Source organism: Cebus imitator, unplaced genomic scaffold (genome assembly GCF_001604975.1).
Source record: "Cebus imitator isolate Cc_AM_T3 unplaced genomic scaffold, Cebus_imitator-1.0 Scaffold322, whole genome shotgun sequence".
Taxonomy (NCBI): domain Eukaryota; kingdom Metazoa; phylum Chordata; class Mammalia; order Primates; family Cebidae; genus Cebus; species Cebus imitator.
In genome coordinates this window covers 2025348-2047013 of record NW_016107637.1, presented here as the reverse complement: position 1 = coordinate 2047013, position 21666 = coordinate 2025348, and the positions used below count along the sequence as shown (strand labels likewise).

The 21666-nt window shown below is 52.6% G+C and overlaps 1 protein-coding gene across 2 annotated transcripts in view; it reads right to left on the bottom strand.

Moving 5' to 3' along the window:
* The window catches only part of ADCY9 (adenylate cyclase 9), a 137346-nt gene that overhangs the window by 12129 nt on the left and 103551 nt on the right, over positions 1-21666 (bottom strand). The window contains exons 4-9 of one of the 2 annotated variants that reach the window (XM_017504466.2): positions 16416-16520; positions 15213-15430; positions 11473-11575; positions 5436-5644; positions 1301-1460; positions 603-751 (exon numbers count right to left, since the gene is read on the bottom strand). In XM_017504466.2, coding sequence (XP_017359955.1) covers positions 603-751; positions 1301-1460; positions 5436-5644; positions 11473-11575; positions 15213-15430; positions 16416-16520 — 944 coding nt within the window. Of the gene's footprint in view, positions 1-602; positions 752-1300; positions 1461-5435; positions 5645-11472; positions 11576-15212; positions 15431-16358; positions 16521-21666 lie in introns of both variants that reach the window. The other variant, XM_017504465.2, reaches the window with a different exon arrangement.

The window sequence follows — 21666 nt, the reverse complement described above, 5'->3', positions numbered from 1 at the left end:
TTGAACTTCTGGCTTAAGGTGGTCTGCTTGCCTCAGCTTCCCAAAGTGCTAGAATTACAGGTGTAAGCCACCACGCCTGGCCTGACATAACATTTAGAAATAAGGCCCAGGTCACTTGCAAGATTATCCTACGTCTTCCCCTCCTCCTTCCAGGCCGTGACCTGTCCTGGATCATGACCCCTACCCTACTCAAGGACGGTCGGCACCCGCTTCCTCTCCGCCTTCGTGTCCACCTGCACCTCCGCTCTTTCACGGCCTTGACTGTCTCCTATGAAATCCTTCAGGTCCTACTTTCTTAGATTCCAGCCCATTCATCAGAAGTCACCTCAAGCCTGTGACTGCTGCACGACGCCTTCCAGGATGTCTACATTCAAATGTTCGGAGGGCTGTTCTAAATGATACCCTTTTTCTTTCTTTTGCGTATTACTCTGAGGGCATCTCATTAGCTCTTTGACACGATGTGTGTTGAGAGCGATTTTGGGTCATGACGGGAAACATCTCTATCGAGGTGTGAGGAACAACGTGCAAATGCAGCCAGCCCCTAAGCGACCTCAGGCATGGCGGCCCTGCACCCAGGTGCCCGCGCAGTGCTGGCCACGTACCTGTCTGGGCACAGGGAGGCATAGAGCAGGAGCAGCGGCCCGGCCCCCACAACAGTGGCAAGGGAGGACCTCATCCAAGAGCTGAGCTGGCAGAAGTTACAGTAGTGCACGACGGCGATCAGTGCGGCTGAGCCCGTGAACACCGGGAACTGCAAGAGGGAAGGGTTAGGACGGCTGCCTGCGGCCCACCACCTCCACCCCTCTTCATACACCCAGGCCTCCAAAACATTCACCACTGATCCATTTCCAGGACCACCACCGCCCCCACTATACCTGGGCCTTCAAAACACTCACCACTAATCCATGTTTCTTTTTTTGTTTTTGAAACAAGAGTTGCTCAGGCTGGAGTGCAGTGGCGCTATCTCAGCTCACTGCAACCTCTGCCTCACGGGTTAAAATGACTCTCCTGCTTCAGCCTCACAAGTGGCTGGGACTACAGGTGCCCACCACTATGCCAGGCTAATTTTTGTATTTTTAGTAGAGATGGGGTTTCCCCATGTTGGCCAAGCTGGTTTCGATCTCTTGACCTCAGGTGATCCACCAAATCCAGCCTCGGTCCCCCAAAGTGCTGGGATTAAGGTGTGAGCCACCATGAGTGGCCAAAGGGTTTATTTTTAAACGTCTATCCCAAGTTATTTAGAGAGAGAGATCAGGTAATCAGGAGAACATGGAAATAAAACGGCTGAGCCTTTACTTACGTGTACGTTTGTCTCAAATTCGGAGGTGACGTGGGAGTAGACGGCCAGGGCAGGGAGTGACACCAGGATGGCCCCGATGCAGTGACGCGGCAACCAGCCGGCGATCCACTCCAGCAGGCGCTTGGTGCAAGCCATGACGTCCTCCAGGAAGAACGCCATCCTGCAAAAGGGCCGTGGTTAGCAGGAGCGACGGGGCCTAGGGTGGGTTCTCTGCCAGGAGGTGGCATGAGACCGAAGCCAGCACTGCCCTCCGCTCTCTCCCTCGCTGCCCCAGGATGGGCGTGGAAGGAGGCGTGGGTGGGGATCCACCTCCCTCACTTTTGGTGGAAGGCAAGGAAGTCGGGCTTAACTCATTGTACCTGGTTGTAGGGTCACATGTTGCGTTCTAATAAAATTTGCTTGTGAAAAGCACACGCTTTGCTAGTCTCAGGGAGTACGTGAGGGTATCACAGGCCCCGAGGAGAGTCTGGGAGCCACCATGCTGCCATCACCTGCTCCCATCGGCAGTTTTGAGGGCGCTTGGACTTCTGTGGAGCCCGTGCAGTTGTCACAGCAGGAGGGGTGCTGGTGGGCAGATGCCAGGGATGGAGGCCTCCTGCATGTGAGTGGGTGCCACCCAGGGAGGTTCTGCCCTACACCCCACATAGCAGGCACGCCCCTGGGTACCCACAAGGACAGAAGGCTGCTGACGGCATCTCAGCCCAGAGCCTGTGTCCCATCTACAAACAGAGAGGGGTCTGTGGTGGCACCCACACACACTGGATTCTCCCAGAGCACAGCGCCTGTGCAAACTGAGTGACGGTGATCTCTACTCTGTTTGGGGCATCGCTGAGGCCTGTCCAGTGTTTTGAAAATCAAATCACAGGCTGAACCCGGCTCGTGGCGCTTGGGCACCAAACCCGCACACGTGTGCCGTCTGCGTCTGGGCTGTCGCATTCACAGTGTGTGTGTGAGGCTGGCGGCTTCAGACTCCCCAGGCAGCAGAGCCCTGTTGTACATGAGGGGCAGCACCACGCACTTCATTTTAAAAGGCTTCCTGTTTGTCCTTCTGACGAGAGTGACGGCAGTCACTGACTCCTTTTGCAGGTGTGTTTAGGCAGGCTCTGTTTCAGGAGTGTGAGGCTGACGAAATAAACGTTCTGTATAAAGAAGGGGCTGAGCGTGTGGGCCGAGAACGGCTGTGGGGAGGAGGAACAGGTCTTGGCTGAGCCTGGGGACCGCTGGGCCATGAGGGGCTCATGTGGGGAGGTGAGGAGAGGCTGTGGAGTCCTCGTGGGGACAGTCCTTCTCTCAAGCTTGCTGCCAGGGATCCGGGGACGGGCCTGCTGTCCCTGCCTCAGGAGGGGCTGGGTGGGGGCTGCTGCTGTGACTACAGCACAAAGCCCCCCGACCCCGCATGCACTTCGGCGCCCCGGCCTCCGACCTCAACACCTACAGCGTCTCCACCCCCTGGCTATGTCCTGTGGCCGGGTGAGAAAGGGCTGCCTCTCCAGCCACTCCCCGCATGGACTCCGGCACAGCCTCCGGACCCTTTCAGGGTCCTGGACAGCCCTGGCTTCCTGATATTTAAAGGATAATGAAGGCTTTGGAATATTTCCAAGAATAACCACAAATATGCAGAATAGAGGCCCTAGGAGGGAGGACAGATGGAACCCAGTTCCCAGCCAGGAGCAGGAAAGATGTGGGGTAGGGGCCTTCACGCTGTCCCCAAGACAGCAGGGATCTGAGAACAAGAACTGCCGTCCTCACTGCCGTCCCCCGGCCTGCTGGGGCGAAGCGGTCAGGAAGATGCAGGAAGCCTCCTGGAGGCGGCAGGCGGGGCCTGGGCTGGTCACTGAGAAGGCACCTGGCTTCCCTCCTGTGCAGAAAAGGGACGGGGCACCCATGAACCCCACAGCGCAGGCTCTCGCCAAGCTGGGGTTCTCAACATGTCCCTTGGGGTGGGGGGCCAGGGAAGACTTTCAGGATCTGGACCTCTCCCAGGCTTGATGATTTGGTAAATGGAACCAAATCCCACCAGACGCCTGGGGAATGTGTCCATCTAGGCGGACCCAGCACACCTCGCCCTGGCCCTTGGCAGTGTAGACCGGGGTTGGCCTCAGCACTTTAGAATTGGGCCCGAAGAAGCAGGGAGTAACGGCTGAAGGGTGAGAGTAAAAAGGTGTGGAGACCACGCTGGGAGCCCTCAAGAGGCTACAGGCGCAGGCATTAGAGGAAAACCTGGGGCAGGCCAGCGGGGGCAGACATGGGGGAGTGACTGCACACGGGGATGGGTTTGTTTTTGTGGTGATGGAGGTGCTCAGTACTTACATAGTGGTGATATCTGTACAACCCTTTACACTTACTAAACATCACTGAGTTGTCTACTCGAATGAGTAAGTTTAGAGTATGCAAATCATATTACAATAAAGCTGATCCCTTTTTTTTTTTTTTTTTTTTTTTTTTTTTTTTTTTTTTTTTTTTTTTTTTTTTTTTTTTTTTTTTTTTTTTTTTTTTTCCATTTTTGAGATGGAGTTTTGCTCTGTCACCCAGGCTGGGGCGCAGTGGTGTAAACTCAGCTCACTGCAACTTCTGCTTCCTGGTTTCAAGCGATTCTCCTGCCTCAGTCTCCCAAGTAGCTGGGATTACAGGTACCTGTCAACATGCCCAGCCAATTTTTGTACTTTTTTAGTAGAGGTGAGGTTTCACCACATTGGCTAGGATGGTCTCAAACTCCTGAGCTCAGATGATCCACCTGCCTCGGCCTTCCAGAGTGCTGAGATTACAGGCCTGAGCCACCATGCTCGGCCTAGAGCTGATCTTTTTAAAGAGGAAACACCAACCAACCAGGGGCCTGATGATGTCTAGTTTAGGTTCCGGGGAAGCAGACCCTGGAAGGGCTTGTGGGCGACAGCTCCTTTGAGAGGGGTCCGCGAAAGCGCAGGAGGGCACTGAGGCAGGAGGGGAGGCTGTGCCAGGGAGGGCTGCTCGCTGTGGGTGCTGGGGCACAAGCCTTTGGGGAGTTCTGGGAAACAGTGAGCACACGCTACAGAGGACGGCATGGCCTGTGGCGGCCTCAGCAGAAGCTGAAAGGGTCCTGGGTATAGTGCGGCTGGGAGGCCGGAGGCAGGAATCCAGCCTGCCCACTCCAGACGGGAGAAGCCAGCTTTCCAGAGCCTCGGGCCAGATCCCAAGTGGTTCTCTTCTGTGCTGGGATGTTGGGTAAGGGCAGCAGAAGCTCAAGGTCAGGGCTGCCTCCCTCTGTTTGAAGCCCAGCTCCTGGGGGCAGTTGCTAGTGGGGCTCAGATAGGAGGGCAGCCATCCTGTTGAGGTGACAGGGCCATGAAAGGAGTGTGTGGTGCCCAGGAGGTAGACCACGCAGGACCACCTGCTTGATCAGGACTACAGGGCTGCTGTGAGCCCCCTCAGGGAGCTGGGCTGGTCCGGAGGGCCTGGCTTCCCAAAGTGCACCTACGGTCCACTCGGACCCTCTGTCCCTTTTAAAATGAGTTGCCTTTTTATTATTGGTTGTATGAGTTCTTTATCCATTCTAGATCGTAGACCTTATCCGAGGCCTGATCTGCAAATTTTACCTCCCATTCTGTGGGTTGTTTCACTTTCTTGATGGTGTTCTTTGCAGCACAACAGTTTAACTTCTCATGAAGTTGACCTTGTCTATTCTTTCTTCTGTTGGTGTCATACCCAAGAGACCACCGTCTGATGCAAGCACATGGGACGCTGCTAAGCGGTGTATGTTTGGCTCCTGCACTCTGAAGAGGCGCCTGCTGACCCAGGCCCACCTATCATTCCCCCCACAGCTCATGTCTTTTCCTTTCTGTCCTCCGGAATCGCTTCCTATCTTCTCACCAGCTCCTTTGCAGTCTCTGACCCTGAAGATCCCAGGACCAGCTGGCAGCAGTTGGGGCTGCGGGGGCACTGCCACTCCAGTAAGGTGGGTCCCCCTGCACCTGGGCCAGAGTCAGGGAGGGAGGATGCCAGGGCACAGGGCTCAGGGAATACACAGAGGCCCATCTCCAGAAATCAGCCATCAGGGACAGCTGGCTCGGGACCAGTCCAACTGCTCAGCCATAAGCCATGGAGCCAGAAGAGGGAGCTAATGAGTCAGAGCTGGAGACCTGGCCCACGAGGCGCTTACCTGACGGACACCGCGAGGGACAGCACCTCCAAAAGCAGCGCCATGCTAAAGACTGCCAGGGCAGCCGGTGGGGGAGGTGCAGTAGCCGCCCCGTACTTCAGGAAGCAGGTGATAGACAGCGTCAGAAACACTGTGGTCGACAGAAACACGTCCAGGAGGGAGCTGAAGGTGGGACTTGCAAATGTCTTCACAGGGGAGTTCTTGATGACCTGTTTGGAGCAGGAGTGGAGCAGAATGACTGGGCGGCCACTGGCAGCCAGGGGTGAGCTTCAGATGGAGAAACAGCCAACAGGTGCTGAGAGGCTGCTCAGGGCCAGGCCCAGGGCGGGAAGGCTCTAGGAGGGCTGTTTCCCTCTACCACCCCTTTTAACATTGGGGAGTCTGAAGCACAGAGAAGTTAAACTTGACCAGGAGGGCCGGACATGGTGGCTCACGCCTGCAATCCCGACACGTTGGGAGGCTGAGGCAGGACGGTTGCTGGAGCCCAGGAGTTCAAGGCCAGCCTGAGTAACAAAGTGAGACCTCATTTCTACACAAAGTTTTAAAATTAGCCAGGGGTGGCAGTGCGTGACTATGGTCCTAGCTACTTGGGAGGCTGAGGCAGGAGGATCATGTGAGCCCAGGATTTTGAGGCCACAGTGAACTACAATCATGCCACTACTCTCCAGCCTGGGCAACATAGCGAGGCCCAGTCTAAAAAAATAAAATAATTAGCTGGGCATAGTGTGTGTGCCTAGTGGCGCACGTGCGTGTGTGCGCGTGTGTGCGTGTGTCTGTTTCTCTCACGTACTTGGGAGGCTGGGGTGGGAAGATTACTTGAGCCCAGGAGTTTGAAGCCACAGTGAAGTATGATCACGCCACTGCAGAATGATAATGTTTCCTTTTTTTTTTTTTTTTTTTTTTTTTTTTTTTGAGACGGAGTTTCGCTCTTGTTACCCAGGCTGGAGTGCAATGGCGCGATCTCGGCTCACCGCAACCTCCGCCTCCTGGGTTCAGGCAATTCTCCTGCCTCAGCCTCCTGAGTAGCTGGGATTACAGGCACGCACCACCATGCCCAGCTAATTTTTTGTAGCTTTAGTAGAGACGGGGTTTCACCATGTTGACCAGAATGGTCTCGATCTCTTGACCTTGTGATCTACCCACCTCGGCCTCCCAAAGTGCTGGGATTACAGGCTTGAGCCACCGCACCTGGCTAGAATGATAATGTTTCCAAAAAAACCCCAAAAAAACAAAAAATACCCTGTCAAGGTCACAGAGCAACTGATTACAACCCAGCACGTTCTCATAAATACATCATATATATATATATATATATATTTATTTTTTTTTTTAAATAAAGATGAGGTTTCACCATGTTGGTCAGGCTGGTCTTGAACTCCTAATTTCAGGTGATCCGCCCGCCTTGGCCTCCAAAGTGCTTGGATATTACAGGCATGAGCCACCATGACCGGCCATATATATATATATATATTTTCTTTTTTTTAAAGATGGGGTTTCACCATGATGGCCAGGCTGGTCTTGAACTCCTGACCTCAGATGATCCACTCACCTCAGCCTCCCAAAGTGCTAGGATGATAGGTGTGAGCCACCACCCCCGGCCAACACATTATATATTTAGCTGAAAGATGAGTTCCTAACTGCGCAGGTGAGGTCTCTGCATCTGTAAGGAGGTCGCATGAGAGCAATGGGCAGCAAAGCCCCGCCACATGGCGGGCAAAAGGGGGGCTTCATGGCGGAAGCACCCGAAGGGGATTTCAGCGGCAGTGGTGACACTCCCGCACATCGTCACCTGGGAGCCTGTGGGGCCTGGCTCTGTGCCGGGGGCCAGGGCTCCCGGAATGATGCCCCTGGGCAACTTGCACCTGAAGGCGGGAGGGACAGGGATACAAAACGCAGGCAGGTGTGCCAAGTACAGTGGAGAGGCACGCACTAGTGTTCGGGAGTTGAGGGGAGAAATCAGGATGCTGATGTCCAAGAGCTGACCAGGCCCATCCCCACGGGGCCCTGGAGAGGTGAGACCTCCACCGATGCTCCGGACACCTCACAGGCAGGAAACACCACCCATCTCGGTGCACAGATTGAGAGCCCAAGGCCAGGGACTGCCTTGAGGGCACACAGTGAAGGAGGAACCAGGCCCAAGACTCGGCGTGGACTCTGAGGAAGGTGCAGGGCCCAAAGGTATGGGCTGTGGCTGGAAGAGAGGGACGCAGCCGGTTCAGCTGCTTTCCACTTGGCCTTGCAACCTTCTGGCAACCTCGGAGAGGCCATGGGTGTCCACTCGGCATCCCAGCTGGGCTCGGGGCTGGGGGCAGGGGCTGGAGGCGCAGGGAGTGGAAAGGTCCCGCAACAGCCCCGGGTCTGGTGCGTGTTCCTCGGGACAAACCTACTCCGGGTGCCACGGCCACCACTGGGAGCTGGGTGGGAGGGGAGTAGGCGGAGCTTGGATGGTGGGGGCAAAGCTGCCAGTGAGACCTGATGCCAGGCTGCGCCCCGCCACAGCAACCTGAGATCAGGCTTTAGTTCCAAATTCCCTCCAGGGAACCTGGAGTCTCTGTAGGTGTCCATGTGCCCCAGAAGAGCAGGTCTGGCCCCAGCCCTGGAATCCCCTCAGAAGGTGTGGGAATTTCAGGGGTGACACTGCCCATGCCCACCCAACTTGGCAGAAGCACACACACACATCCCCTCTCCCTGGGGCTCCATCTAGTGCCCATCAGAGGACTGAGTCAGGGCGAGGTGCACACATGGCTCCTGAGACCTCACTGCCTCACCCACACGTGAGGTCAGAAGGTTTCCACGTGGGCTGCCGTCCTTCTCAGAGCCCACACCGCCCACTTTCCAAGCCAAGGCTCAGGTGCAGGGCCTTTCCCGCTTGGGGCTGCTGTCTGTAGAAAGCCCGATCGGTGAATGCTGGCAGGGGCCTGCTCCTCCCTCCACCTCTCTTGAGGTCTCTCCTGCCTGCTCTGCCGCTTCTCAGAGACACCTGCCCGGCCCCAGCCTCTCCCTGTGGGCCACCCCCAGCCCTAATGCCAGAGGCTCCCCAGGCCCACCTGCCCCGCCCCTATGCATCCTGGCAGCAGCAGCGCCGCCTGTCCCAGTCCCACAGAGAACGGCGCTCCCCCAGCAGCCCATGTCATGACGCCCTTTCACCCTCTCTTCCCGTGGGCTAGGCTCCCCCTTGCTTACTGCCCACATCCCAGAGGCTCCGGGTGCGGCCATCCCACCATTATCAGAGCACAGGCTCTGCAGCTGGGCTGCCTGCGCTCAAGACCACTCCACCATGACCAGCGACGATCCTACCCACTCGTGCCTCAGTCTCTTTACCTAAAACCCAGGATAAACCAATACCTGCGCCTTGTGGGCACTGGGATGCTCAACCAAGAACCTACCCATGTGGAGCCACCAGCATGGCAAGTCCCCACGTGAGGGCCAGCTAGGAGGCCCTCGTCCCCGCATCTCTCCTTTCCACCGCACCGGGACCCTGTGGCTCCCTGCCCTGAGTTTCCGTAACAGGCTACCACCTGTCATGTCATGTGGCCTCCTGTCTTGTCCACACTCTATCACCCTTCAAAACTCAGCTGATACATATCTTTCCTTCCCTTCTTTCCTTCCCTCCCTCCCTCCCTCTCTCCCTCCCTCTCTCCCTCCCTTCCTTCCTTTTTATCGTTCTTCCTTTTTTGACGGAGTTTCACTCTTCTTGCCCAGGCTGGAGTGCAGTAGCATGGTCTCGGCTCACTGCAACCTCTGCCTCCCGGGTTCTCCTGCCTCAGCTTCCCAAGTAGCTGGGCTTGCAGGTGCCTGCCACCACACCTGGCTAATTTTTATATTTTTAGTAGAGACAGGGTTTCACCATGTTGGCCAGACTGGTCTTGAACTCCTGACCTCAGGCAATCCACCCTCCTTGGCCTCCCAAAGTGCTAGGATTACAGGTGTGAGCCACCGTGCCTGGCCATGTTTTTCTTCTTTTTGTTGGAAGAGACAGGGTCTCACTGTTGCTCAGGCTGGTCTATCTACTGGCCTCAAGTGATCCTCCTGCCTCAGTCTCCTGAGTAGCTAGGATTACAGGCATGAGCCGGGTGATCTTTATAAGACACAGTCTGTTCCAGACCCTTCAACAGCTCCTGTGGCATTTGGCATAAAGTCCATAGTGTGGGAGCCGTGACTTGGCCCCTGCCACCTCGTGCTGCTCCCGTCCTGCCCTGCCCTGGATGCACCTGTAGCTCCCTGGACACACTGGGCTCACTGGTATCACTAATGTTTGTGGGTGCTGGCCCCACTCTCCAGAATGTTCCCTCCTCCTGCATTCCATTAATTCCTAGTCCTCACACTGAGGTAGGCTCAGGAGCTCCCCTCTCAGAGCCCCCAGCCTGGGCTGGTGCCTTGCTGCGTGCTCAGAGGACATTCGCAGACCTCCAGCTCCAGACCTTGTTTCTAATTCCGGCTCCCTGGCGTGGCACGTCTTTCCCCCTTCCCCAGCACGAAGAACAGTCCTGGGCAGAACAGAGGCTGAACACACATTTGGTGCCAGGAGGAAGGAATGGCAAAGGTGCCTGTTGTTTGGGAGCCTCAGTGGTGCAGCATGAGGAGTGGCCCGGACACCTGGCTTTAGCCAGACTGCTGGTGTGCGACCCCGGCTATGGGACGGTGGCCACCCGCTCAGCCTTTCTCAGCCTTGGCTTTCTCTTTGGTAGAATGAAGATAATCATCAGCTTCCCCAAAGCATTGCTGTGAGGATTAAATGAGACGATATTCTGCCTTACAAGCTACCAACCAGCCAACTTGCAAGTCCACTCCCGGAGCCGTGCCTGGGACATTAACGGATGTTCCCTGTCCCTTGGAGGCAGACGGAAGGGGGCACCTCCCACCCCATGAGGCATGAGCTGCCTCTACCAGGCTCAGCTGGGTCTCTCTAGAGCCCATGCCAGGACACCAAGTTTGATGAAGACCTGCTGGAGGAACCAAGGGAATCAGAGTGAGAAACCCCTTTTGTTCTGAGTGGGGAGGGTGCGCACTCTTGACTTGAGAACACTCAGAGGTTAGGTTTGGGTCCAGAAGAGAGAATGCAGTCAGAGAGCCACCAGAATTCAAACCAGCCTCTAGGTTCTTGTATTATTCCTTTCCATAACCCCCTATGAGCACTTGTGGGTGCTGGGACTGTGCTGGAGGCTGTGAGGAGGGGCTAGGAGAAGACAGAGAGGGTCCTACCTCACAAGGCTGAGCATCTAGGGAGCGAGGAATACGATTCCAGAAACACACAGGAAAGATTCCAAAATGGCACATGCACGGAGAGGGAAATGTATGAAGGGAAGCACAGTCCAGTCTGCGGTCAGGGAGAGCTCCTTGGAGGAAGTAGGATTGGGTGACTGAGCCGAGAGGTCAAGGACACAGTGCTAAGGAGGTGGGGGCGGGAGAGGGAATGTGGAGCCGGAGTTAGAGAGAGGTAAAGGCCTCCTGGGCCCTTCCCAGGGGAAGAAAGCAGGGAGGGCAACAGGTAGAGAAGTTTCGCCCAAGAATCTGTGAAAGGTGGGGTGGAGGCCGTGCCAGGGTAGTTTGGGGGGAGCTCTCCTCCAGGCAGGTATGTGCGTGTGGGGCTCCCTTCCAGGACAGGTGTGGGGGGTTCCTTCCAAGGCATGTGTGTGGGGGGGCTCTTCCAGGACAGGTGTGGTGGGGGTTCCCTTCTAGGGCAGGTGAGGGGGTTCCCTTTCAGGACAGGTTGGGGGAGGTCCCTTCCAGGGCAGGTTGTGAAGGCATCTTTTCCAAGACTGGGATAGCCACAGGGTCCTGGAAACACTATTGCAGAGGAAAGGGTCTGGTAATGGCAAGGATGCACTTTAAGACAAAAGACCAAAGAAAGGTTTTTTTTCCCCTCCTTTACAAAGAGAAATCCACGTACAGTTGCCAGTTAGGGTTTACAGAGTGTGGGAAGTCAATGTCAGCCTTCATGTCCCTATCCTCTGCTAAAGCACAAAACTAACAGTGAATGACCCAGTGAGAACAATGGACACGTTCTTCAGTGAAAGCACAGGAAAAACAAACGCACCTCTTCTTGATAGCTGGTCCTGTAGGATCGCTCCAGCTCCTGATCCAGGAAGTTCAGGCTGAACTGATTAATGGGTGGCTTAAAAAAATAATCTTTCATCAGGCTAGAAGACACAATAAACGCAGTCCGTCAACATCCAGCACCATCATCGGATTGATTTTTTTCAGAAGATTGCAATTAGCTACCAAAACGCTGCTCATTAGGAATATTACAACGGCAGCGTCTCAAAGTGCCTGTGTAACAGACACCGCACAGCTGCTCCCTGTTAAAACAGACCTCTGGGCGGAGCACGCTGGCTCACACCTGTAATCCCAGCACTTTGGGAGGCCGAGGCAGGTGGATCACCTGAGGTCAGGAGTTTGGGACCAGCCTGGCCAACATGGTGAAACCTTGTCTCTACTAAAAATACAAAAAATTAGCCGGGCATAGTGGCAGGTGCCTGTAATCTTAGCTATTCAGGTGGCAGGAGAATCGCTTGAACCCAGGAAGTGGAGGCTGCAGTGAGCTGAGATTGCGCCATTTCACTCCAGCCTGAGCAACAAGGGTAAAACTCTGTCCAAAAAACAAAAACAAAAAATCAACAAAAAAAGAGATCTCTGGAAAGTCCTTTGTGCTTCTAAGCTTAATGATATTTTGTATTTCACTTCCATTAAAGAACAACCATCCACCATGATGACATACATCATCAGAGCATTGGTTTTTTGGTTTGTTCTTTTTTTGAGGCAGGGTCTCAAAAAAAGACTGCAGTGGTACAGCAGTCTCGGCTCACTGCACCCTCCGCCTCCCGGGTTCAATTGATTCTCCTGCCTCAGTCTCCTGAGTAGCTGGGATCACAGGCGCACACCACCACGCCCAGCTAATTTTTGGATTTTTAGTAGAGACAGGATTTCACTATGTTGGTCAGGCTGGTCTTGAACTCCCGGGCTCAACAGACCTGCCCACCTCAGCCTCCCAAAGCGCTGGGATGACAGGCGTGAGCTGCTGAGCCTTGTTTTTGAAAACACATTTCTAACGCCCAGGACTAAGAGAAGATAAAGGGAGCTTTTCTGTTTTGTGAAACAATCTTTTGTGAAGAACACGCAGATCACTGTGCCGAGAGTACTTACACTGATTTGGAGGCTTCAAAATGAAAACATAATTCAGAACCAGCGGCCCTGTCATTCAGAGCACTGACAGTAATTGCCACCGTAAAAGCTAACAGGTTGTTATCACAAAATTGTGTTTATAGTTAGTGTAATTTTGGTGCTATTGTCACATATGCAGATTGCATGTGAAACCTGAAAAATGATAAAGCTCAGTGATTTTAATAGCAGGGAAATCAAACCCGCTTTCCATGACTCTTTCGTTCATTTATGAAGTGCCAGCAAATAGTAATATCCTTTTGATACTGCAGAAAATTACTAGAAACTTAAGGGAATGATAACACGATTTCAGAAAGCAAATATAGCTGCATTAATCTCTCTCCCTCATACAGGGACTATCATAAGTAAATCAGATGAGGCCAGGCGTGGTGGTTTATCCCTGTAATCACAGCACTTTGGGAGGCTGAGGCGGGTGGATCACTTAAGGTCAGGAGCTCGAGACCAGCCTGGCCAAGATGGTGAAACCCTGTCTCTATTAAAAATGCAAAAATTAGCCAGGCATGGTGGAGGGTGCTTGTAGTCCTAGTTATTCAGGAGGCTGAGGCAGGAGAATTGCTTGAACCTGGAAGATGGTGGTTGCAGTGAGCTGAGATCGCACCACTGCTCTCCAGCTGGGGAGACAGAGTGAGACCATGTCTCAAAAAAAAAAAGACGTAAATCAGATGAAATATGTGAAGTGCCTCGCGTGCACCTGACAAAGCAGAGCTCACCACATGTGTGCTCCTTCCTCTCCCTGCAGCCTAGCAGATGCTCTGTTCTGTGAACGTATGCAATAACTTCTACGGTCTCAGACTCAGACGAGAAACAATTCCATCCCAGGACACTGACCCTCGCTCCTCCCCTGACTCAGGGGCTGAGGACAGAGGGAAGGGCAACCAAGCAGCCGCAGGGAGGATGTGCACAGGGCCACATTTTAGCAGCCAAGTGGCAGAAGCGACACTGCTATAAGCCGTGCTGCTCCTTTTATTTATTTATTTTTTGAGAGGCAGTCTCACTCTGTCACCCAGGCTGGAGTGCAATGGCATGATCTCAGCTCACTGCAACCTCTGCCTCCCGGGTTCAAACAATTCAATCAAATCAATTCTGCCTCACGCTCCCAAAGCAGCTGTGACTACAGATGCGTGCCACCATGCCCGGCTAAGTTTTTATTTTTGTTTTTTTGAGACAGAGCCTCGCTCTGTCACCCAGGCTGGAGTGCAATGGTGCAATCTCAACTCACTGCACCCTCAGTCTCCTAGGATCAAGTGATTCTCCTGCCTCAGCCTCCCAAGCAGCTGTGACTACAGGCACATGCCACCATGACTGACTAAGTTTTTGTATTTTAAGTAGAGATGGGGTTTCACCATGTTAGCCAGGATGGTCTAGATCTCCTGAACTCACGATCTGCCCGCCTCGGCCTCCCAAAGTGCTGGGATTACAGGCGTGAGCCACCACACCCGGCATTTTTGTATTTTTAGTAGAGACGGGGGTTTCACTATGTTGGCCAGGCTGGTCTTGAACTCCTGACCTCAGGTGATCTACCCGCCTCAGCCTCCCAAAGTGCTAGAATTACAGGCATGAGCCACTGCGCCTGGCTGAAAGTAACCCTTTGAAGCATCATAGTGAAGACTGCTTGAGGCAAGAATCATCAATGAATGTTAAATCTAGGGAATTCTGATGGGGAATGAAATATTTACAAGATCTTAAAGTATCTTCCCACAGATGGCTTATTAGTCATAAGGGGAAGTTAATAACCCTAGATGAGAGAACCTGGCACCACCTTGCCTAATTAATCAAAATTAGTATCACTAACGAGGAACAGGTGGGCATGGCCTGTCCTTGGAGGGGACATCCTGAGAAAGACATGGCATCCCTTCTGCAGTCTCTGCCTGGCCAGAAGGAGAGCCTGAATCCAACCAATCCAACTTCAGGAATATCTGATAGAAGGACGGCGTCTGTGTTGTTCATAAATGTTAACATTAGGCCAGGCACGGTGCTCACGCCTGTAATCCTAGCACTTTGGGAGGCCAAAGCGGGCACATCACCTGGGCTAGGAGTTCGAGAGCAGCCTGGCCAACATGGTGAAACCTCTTCTCTACTAAAAATACAAAAACTAGCTGGGCATGGTGGTGTGCACCTGTAGTCTGGGCTACTTGGGAGGCTCAGGCAGGAGAATCACTTGAACCCAGGAGGTGGAGGTTGCAGTAAGCCAAGATCAAACCACAGCACTCCATCCTGAGCAACAGAGCAAGACTCATTTTTTTTTAAGTGCGATGGCTCACACCTGTAATCCCAGCACTGTAGGAGGCCGAGGCAGGTGGATCACCTGAGGTCAGGAGTTCGAGACCAGCCTGACCAAAAGGGTGAAACCCATCTCTACTAAAAATACAAAAATTAGATGGGCATGGTGGCGTGCGCCTGTAATCTCAGCTACTAGGGAAGCTGAGGCAGGAGAATCACTTCATCCTGGGAGGTGGAGGCTGCAGTGAGCCGACATCACACCACTGCAGTCCAGCCTGGGCGACAGTCAGACTGCTTCAAAAAAAAAAAAAAAAAAGAAAAAGGCAGAGAGGCTACCGCCTGTAACCGTTGCTTCTTCCCAGACGGCCCCAATCTTACCTGTCTTCCTTGATGACGTCCACAAAGTGGGCGTCCGTTTTCTCCCGGATGTTCTTGAACCTCAGCGGAAGGAGAGCTGACTGGTCCAGGCTCACCCCTGCCCACCTTCCCTTCTCCTGCAAGATCTCACACAGAGAGGTCTGACTGTTGGTGAGCTTCTCCTCCTGGGGAGGGCTCAGGAGCCCATTCTGAGTTTTGGGATTAGATCCTCCAGAAGCCTGCCTCAAGACAAAGAGGGCGCAAACACGGGAAGTGAAGTGGCACCAGGCACGCGTGCCTATCCCACCCGACCTCTGCCATTCGGGGCCCTGTTCTGCTGTTTGAGGACCTTCTGACCTGCGAGGGGCTCCCCAACCCCCTGCACCGGCAGACCTGCCCTAATCCCAGCCCTGCTGGCCTGTCTGCTCCTCCCTGTCACTCAACAGTGCCCAATGGCAATGCTGGGTGTTTAGGCCACCAGGAAAGTGAGATGTGGGAAGAGTCTGAGGAGGTGGAGGGCAAGGGAGGAAAGTGAGGAACCAGAACCAGGATTCCGGGGGCAGTGCACATGGGTCGGGGGGCTAGGGGAAGAGTGATGAGGGCCCAGGGCTGTCAGGGCATGGCACAGGGAAGGTGGTTGGAAATGGGTGTGTGTCATGGGTGTCCACCACAGCTGTGGGAAGACACGGGTTGACCTGTACCCGAAGTCCTTTGGCAGATGGAGAGGGGACGGAGGACGACAGAGCCTGTGCCCCAGGGACATCGCTTGCATGAGCCCTCCCGGCAGGGTCTCATGGGTGGGTTCAGTTCTGGCCCTGGTGTCCAAGTCTGGTTTTCCTGGCAGCCTTTGTGCCACCTGCCCTGACTCCCACCCTCTCTTCACTGAGCCTTTCTCGCAGTGAAGACCACCGCTTGTCTCTGCCTATATTCTACCATAAATTGAGTCTAGCTTCCAGCACCACAAATCCCTGCACACTCGAATCCCCGCATTTTAAACTCTTACTGGCCTTTAAAGAGGTCCTGCCCAGCTCAGCCGCTGAGCGCTGCACTCCACGTGGGTTCCTGCTGACCCTCCCCCACACTCCCTGAGGACCTGTGAGTGGGGAATGGTGTTACCCAGGAGGAATTACTCTCAGAACTAAGAAGTTGACAAGACAGGAATGTCACCTTGGGTGGATGCGCCAGGAGAGGAACTGACAGGAACAACAGCCATGAGCTTGTTACCTTGGTGCTGTTTTTATGCTCGTCTTGGCAGCCGTTTTGAGGTGCTCCTCCCTCGGTGCCGGCTTCGGATTTGGGAGCAAATGTGATTCCGCATGAAGAGCAGGTCTAGAAGAAAAACACCGATCGTGGGAACACACCCAGAAACCGACACTGCCGCCCTCCATTCAGGCCGGTCTGCCATTGCTGTTGTAGTCTGCCGTCATGTGGCACGGTGGTGAGCAAGGTGAAGGCGTACGGAGCCACTCGGGATGAGCTGAAAGCCAACTGGCAAAGTGATCGTGGAAACGCACAAAAACCCGTGCATGAACGCGCGTGGCAGCATGATCCAAAAATGGAACTGCGAATGTTCACTGACTGAACAATGGATCGACAAACTGTGGTCTATTGGAACAATGGAATACTACTCAGCCATGAAAAAGACTGAAGCACTGACACCCACCACAGCACAGGGGAACCTCAAAAACCTTATGCTCAGGGAGGGAAGCCAGACATGGCACAGATATGAGGTGATCCCACCCACATGAAATATTCCAAAAAGGTGAATCCTTAGTGGGGAAGGCAGATTCATGGCTGCCAGCAGGGACAGCGAGGAGGAATGGGGTGTGACTGCTAAGGGATGTGGGGTTTGCTACGGTCCTAATGTGTGTGTCCCCCCAAAAGTCAGATGCTGAAATCCTAACTCCCAAGGTGATGGCATTGGAGGGCAAAACCTTGGGAGGTAATAAGGTCATGGGGGCAAGCCTTCAAAATGGGATTAGTGCCTTCATACAAGAGGCAGAGGAATCCCTCATCTTTTCCACCCTGAGGGGCACCATCTGTGAGACAGGAACAGGTCCTTGCCAGACACTGAACCTTCTGGGACCTTGATCTTGGACTTCCCAGCCTGCAGAACTGTGAGAAATATATTTCTGTTGTTTAAAAGCCACCTGATTTGTGGTATTTCATTACAGCAGCTGGAATGAACTAAGATGGGGTTTCACTTTGGGATGATAAAAATGTTCTAAAATTGATCACGGTGATGGTTGTACAACCTTGCCAAATATGCTAAAAACCACCGAAAGGTACACTTTAAAAAGAGTGATTTAAAATTTTTTTTTGAGACAGAGTTTCACTCTTGTCGCCCAGGCTGGAGTACAGTGACACGATCCTGGCTCACTGCAACCTCCACCTCCTAGGTTCAAGCCATTCTCCTGTTTCAACCTCCTGAGTAGCTGTGACTACTGTGACACCCGGCTAATTTTTTTGTATTTTTAGTAGAGGCAGGGTTTCACCATGTTGGCCAGGCTGGTCTTAAACTCAGATGATCTACCCGTTTTGGCCTCCCAAAGTGCTGGGGTTACAGGGATGAGCCGCGGCGTCTGGTGAAAAAGATAAACTTTATAGTATGTGAATTATATCTCAACAGAGCTGTTATTAAGTAAATAAATTGGCCACCAACTATGCCAACACACAAATCCAAGGTTCTCAAGCTCTGCGTGATGGTGAGCTAGTCTTATAAGATGGGCTGAATAATCAGAGGTACATGATTTCCAGACCTAGGAGTACTTAAAAGTTATGGGAATTAACTGACATAGAACAGAGAAGGCAAGATTTAATATGGGTATACTAGAAAGAGCAAAGCCTTTATTTTTAACATATTAGGATTCAAACACTAATTACTTACTAGCTTTGAGACTGTTCAAATCACTTCACCCCAGTTCCCTCGTCTATAAAAAAGAGTGAAGATATGTTGTTAAGAATTAAATGAAATGGGCTGGGTGTGGTGGCTCACACCTGTAATCCCAGCACTTTGGGAGGCTGGGGTGGGAGGATGACTTGAGTCCAGGAATTTGAGACCAGCCTGGGCAATATGGCAAAACTGTGCCTCTACAAAAAGTAGAAAAATTAGCCTGGCATGGTAGTGTGTGCCTGTAGTCCCAGCCACTTTTGGGGCTGAGGTGGGAGGATTGCTTGAGGCTGGGAGGTCAAGGCTGTAGTGAGCTTTGAAGGCGCCACTGCACTCCAGTCTGGGGCAACAGAGAAAGACTCCGTCTTAAAAACATAATTAATTAAATGAAATAAGTATATATACATATAGCCTAGCACAGCTCCTGGTATACAGTGTACCCTTAATGAAGTTATTATTATTATTAATGTGACCCAGTAACCTAGGAACTGTCTAAGAAAGCAACTAACAGCTTCCAGTGAAGACAAACAGTGGCCAGAACGATTTTTACAATTTTTTTCTTTTTCTTTTTTGTAGAGTGCTTCATTTAGCAATGCAGAAGGAAAGATTTTTTTTTAGGACTTGAAAGCAATTTTCTTACAGTAAGAACTGTAAAACAGTTATGAAATGAATTATGGGAAGCCAGATATTATTTTGGAAATTTAAAATCAGTGTCATTACCTAATGGCAAAGGCATGGCCCAAGTTATCTTTTAAGTTAAACTGCAGGCCTATACTGTATTGAATAAAATAGGTAAGGATTCTACAGGGTTGTACAGTTTGAGAACCTAATGTAACACACAAGCTAAATTTGAACATTTGTATGCATTCAAAAAATGAAAAGATACATGCCACAATAGCTAGTGAAATCATTAACTAGCATATCTGAGCAAATCATGGCACCCAGATAACATTTCCTTATAGCTCTTTAAAAACTGACATTATCAACAGAGGTAAAATGTTCTAGTTGTCAATAACATACAGTGAGATTATTTTAAAGCATCTCTTTAAAGTATTGACTGACAGAGTTAAACTTCAAAACATTTTGCTGGTCAGGCACAGTGGGTCACACCTGTAAGCCCAGCATTTTTGGAGGCTGAGGCGGACGGATGGCTTGAGGCCAGGAGATCAAGATCAGCCTGGGCAACGCAGGGAGATCCTGTCTCTACCAAAAATAAAACAAATTAGCTGAGCGTGGTGGCATGTGCTTGTGGTCCTAGCCACTCAAGAGGCTGAGGCAGGAGGACTGCTTGAGCCCAGGAGGTCAAGGCTGCAGTGAGCTGTGATTGCACCACTGCGCTCCAGCGTGGCGCATGCACACGCGCGCGCGCACACACACACACACACACACACAGCCAATGAGACCACTGATCTTATTAAATGAAAAAAAATCTAATACCAAGAGAAGAATAAAGCAGACATGCCTGATACCCAGGCCTAAAAGATCCCTGAGGGGGCCAGGTGCAGGGGTGATGGTAATCCCAGCACCTTGGGAGGCCAAGGTGGGCAGATCATTTGAGGTCAGGAGATTGAGACCGGCTTGACCTACATAGTGAAACCCCATCTCTCCTAAAATACAATTAGCCAGGCTTGGTGGCAGGCACCTGTAATCCCAGCTAATCGGGAGGCTGAGGCAGGAGAATTGCTTGAACCCAGGAGGCAGAGTTTGTAGTGAGCCTAGACCTACTGCACTCCAGCCTGGGTGACAGAACAAGACTCCCTCTCAAAGGAAAAAAAAAAAAAAGATCCCTGAGGGAACTCTGGTTTGGCTAAGGTGGGGGGCTTGGTGCTTGAGGGGGCATACCGGCCATTTCAGGGACCAACTGGTAGATCAGGAAAGGGAGCTGGAGGTGTGGAAGTGTTTCCCGCACTTGGCTCAGCACGAAGCCTGAACACAGTGCCAGGGAGTGCTCAGTAAATGCTGGTACTGAATATGAAAACTTGTTCACTATTCTGTCTTGTCATTAAATAGTTCATCTGATAATGTAATGGCCTTGATTACAGACAGAACAGCCCTTGGTGTCTATTATTCTGTAGCCATTTCATCACAGGAATCTCCTGGCATCAGTCTGTTTCAGGTATTTTTCTTGCCTCAAGTTCATCTGCTGTGCTTTTCTTTCTCTCTTTTGTTTTTAAGATGGAGTGTCGGCCGGGCGAAGTGGCTCACGCCTATAATCCCAGCACTCTGGGAGGCTGAGACGGGTGGATCACGAGGTCAAGAGATTGAGACCATCCTGGTCAACATGGTGAAACCCTGTCTCTACTAAAAATACAAAAATTAGCTGGGCATGGTGGCGCACGCCTGTAGTCCCAGCTACTCGGGAGGCTGAGGTAGGAGAATTGCCTGAACCCAGGAGACGGAGGTTGCGGTGAGCCGAGATTGTGCCACTGCACTCCAGCCTGGGTAACAAGAGCGAAACTCCATCTCAAAAAAAAAAAAGATGGAGTGTCACTCTATCGCCCAGGCTGGAGCGCAGCGAGTGGTGTGATCTCGGGTCACTGCAACCTTTACCTTCGGGGTTCAAGCGATTCTGCTGCCTCACCCTCCTGAGTAGCTGGGATTACAGGCGCCCAGCACACCAGTTAATTTTTGCATTTTCAGTAGAGACAGGGTTTCATCATGTTGGCCAGGCTGGTCTCGAAGTCCTGGCCTCAAGTGATCTGCCTGCCTCGACCTCCCAAAGTGCTGGGATTACCCCTGCCAACCCTGCTGTGCTTTAAGACGAGGCCTCCTGCTTCTTCAGTGCCTCCCAAGGCACATGGGCTTTCCCGGCTTTGGCTTTATAAGATGTTCTATGCATTTAGAGCCAACCAACTTGTACCAGCGGGTACACTGAGGACAGTGGAGACTCGTACCCTCTGCGAGGGCTTCCCTAGGAGGGCTGGAAGGCTGGTGGAGCCTGGCAGCGCCCACTGGGATGAGGCTGATCTCTGGGGTTCCTGGGGCAGTGGTCTCCACAGGTGGGGAACTCAGTGCTTTGCTTACAATCCCCCTGAACAGAGGCTGAGGCCTGCACCCTGCGGTGATAAGAAGTTCTGACACAGAAGAGAGGTCTTGCAGAGCTGCCCACAAATGGCAAAGGAGGCTGCGCTTGAGGAAGTAAGGGGCTGTCTGGGTCACACGGCCAGCTGCAGACACCCACGGTGGGGTCCTGTGGGCCGGGACAGTGCTCACTCCCTATTCCATTCCAAGCAGGTTTGTCCAGGGGCATGGGAGGCAGGAGAGCCAGCTGCAAACTCCAGGCCCAGCTGCAAACTCCAGGCCCCACTGAGCAGTGTGGCCCCACGGGCCTGTGTCACCCGGACCCAGCAGTCATCATTTTACTGCACTTTGAACATGTGGACTTCAGCTGGGCACAGTGGCTCACGCTTGTAATCCCAGCACTTTGGGGGGCCCAGGCAGGCAGATCATGAGGTCAGGAGTTCGAGACCAGCTTGGTCAACACAGCGAAACCCCATCTCTACTAAAAATACAAAAGTTAGCTGAGGTGTGATGGCATGGACCTGTAATCCCAGCTACTCGGGACGCTGAGGCAGGAGAATTGCT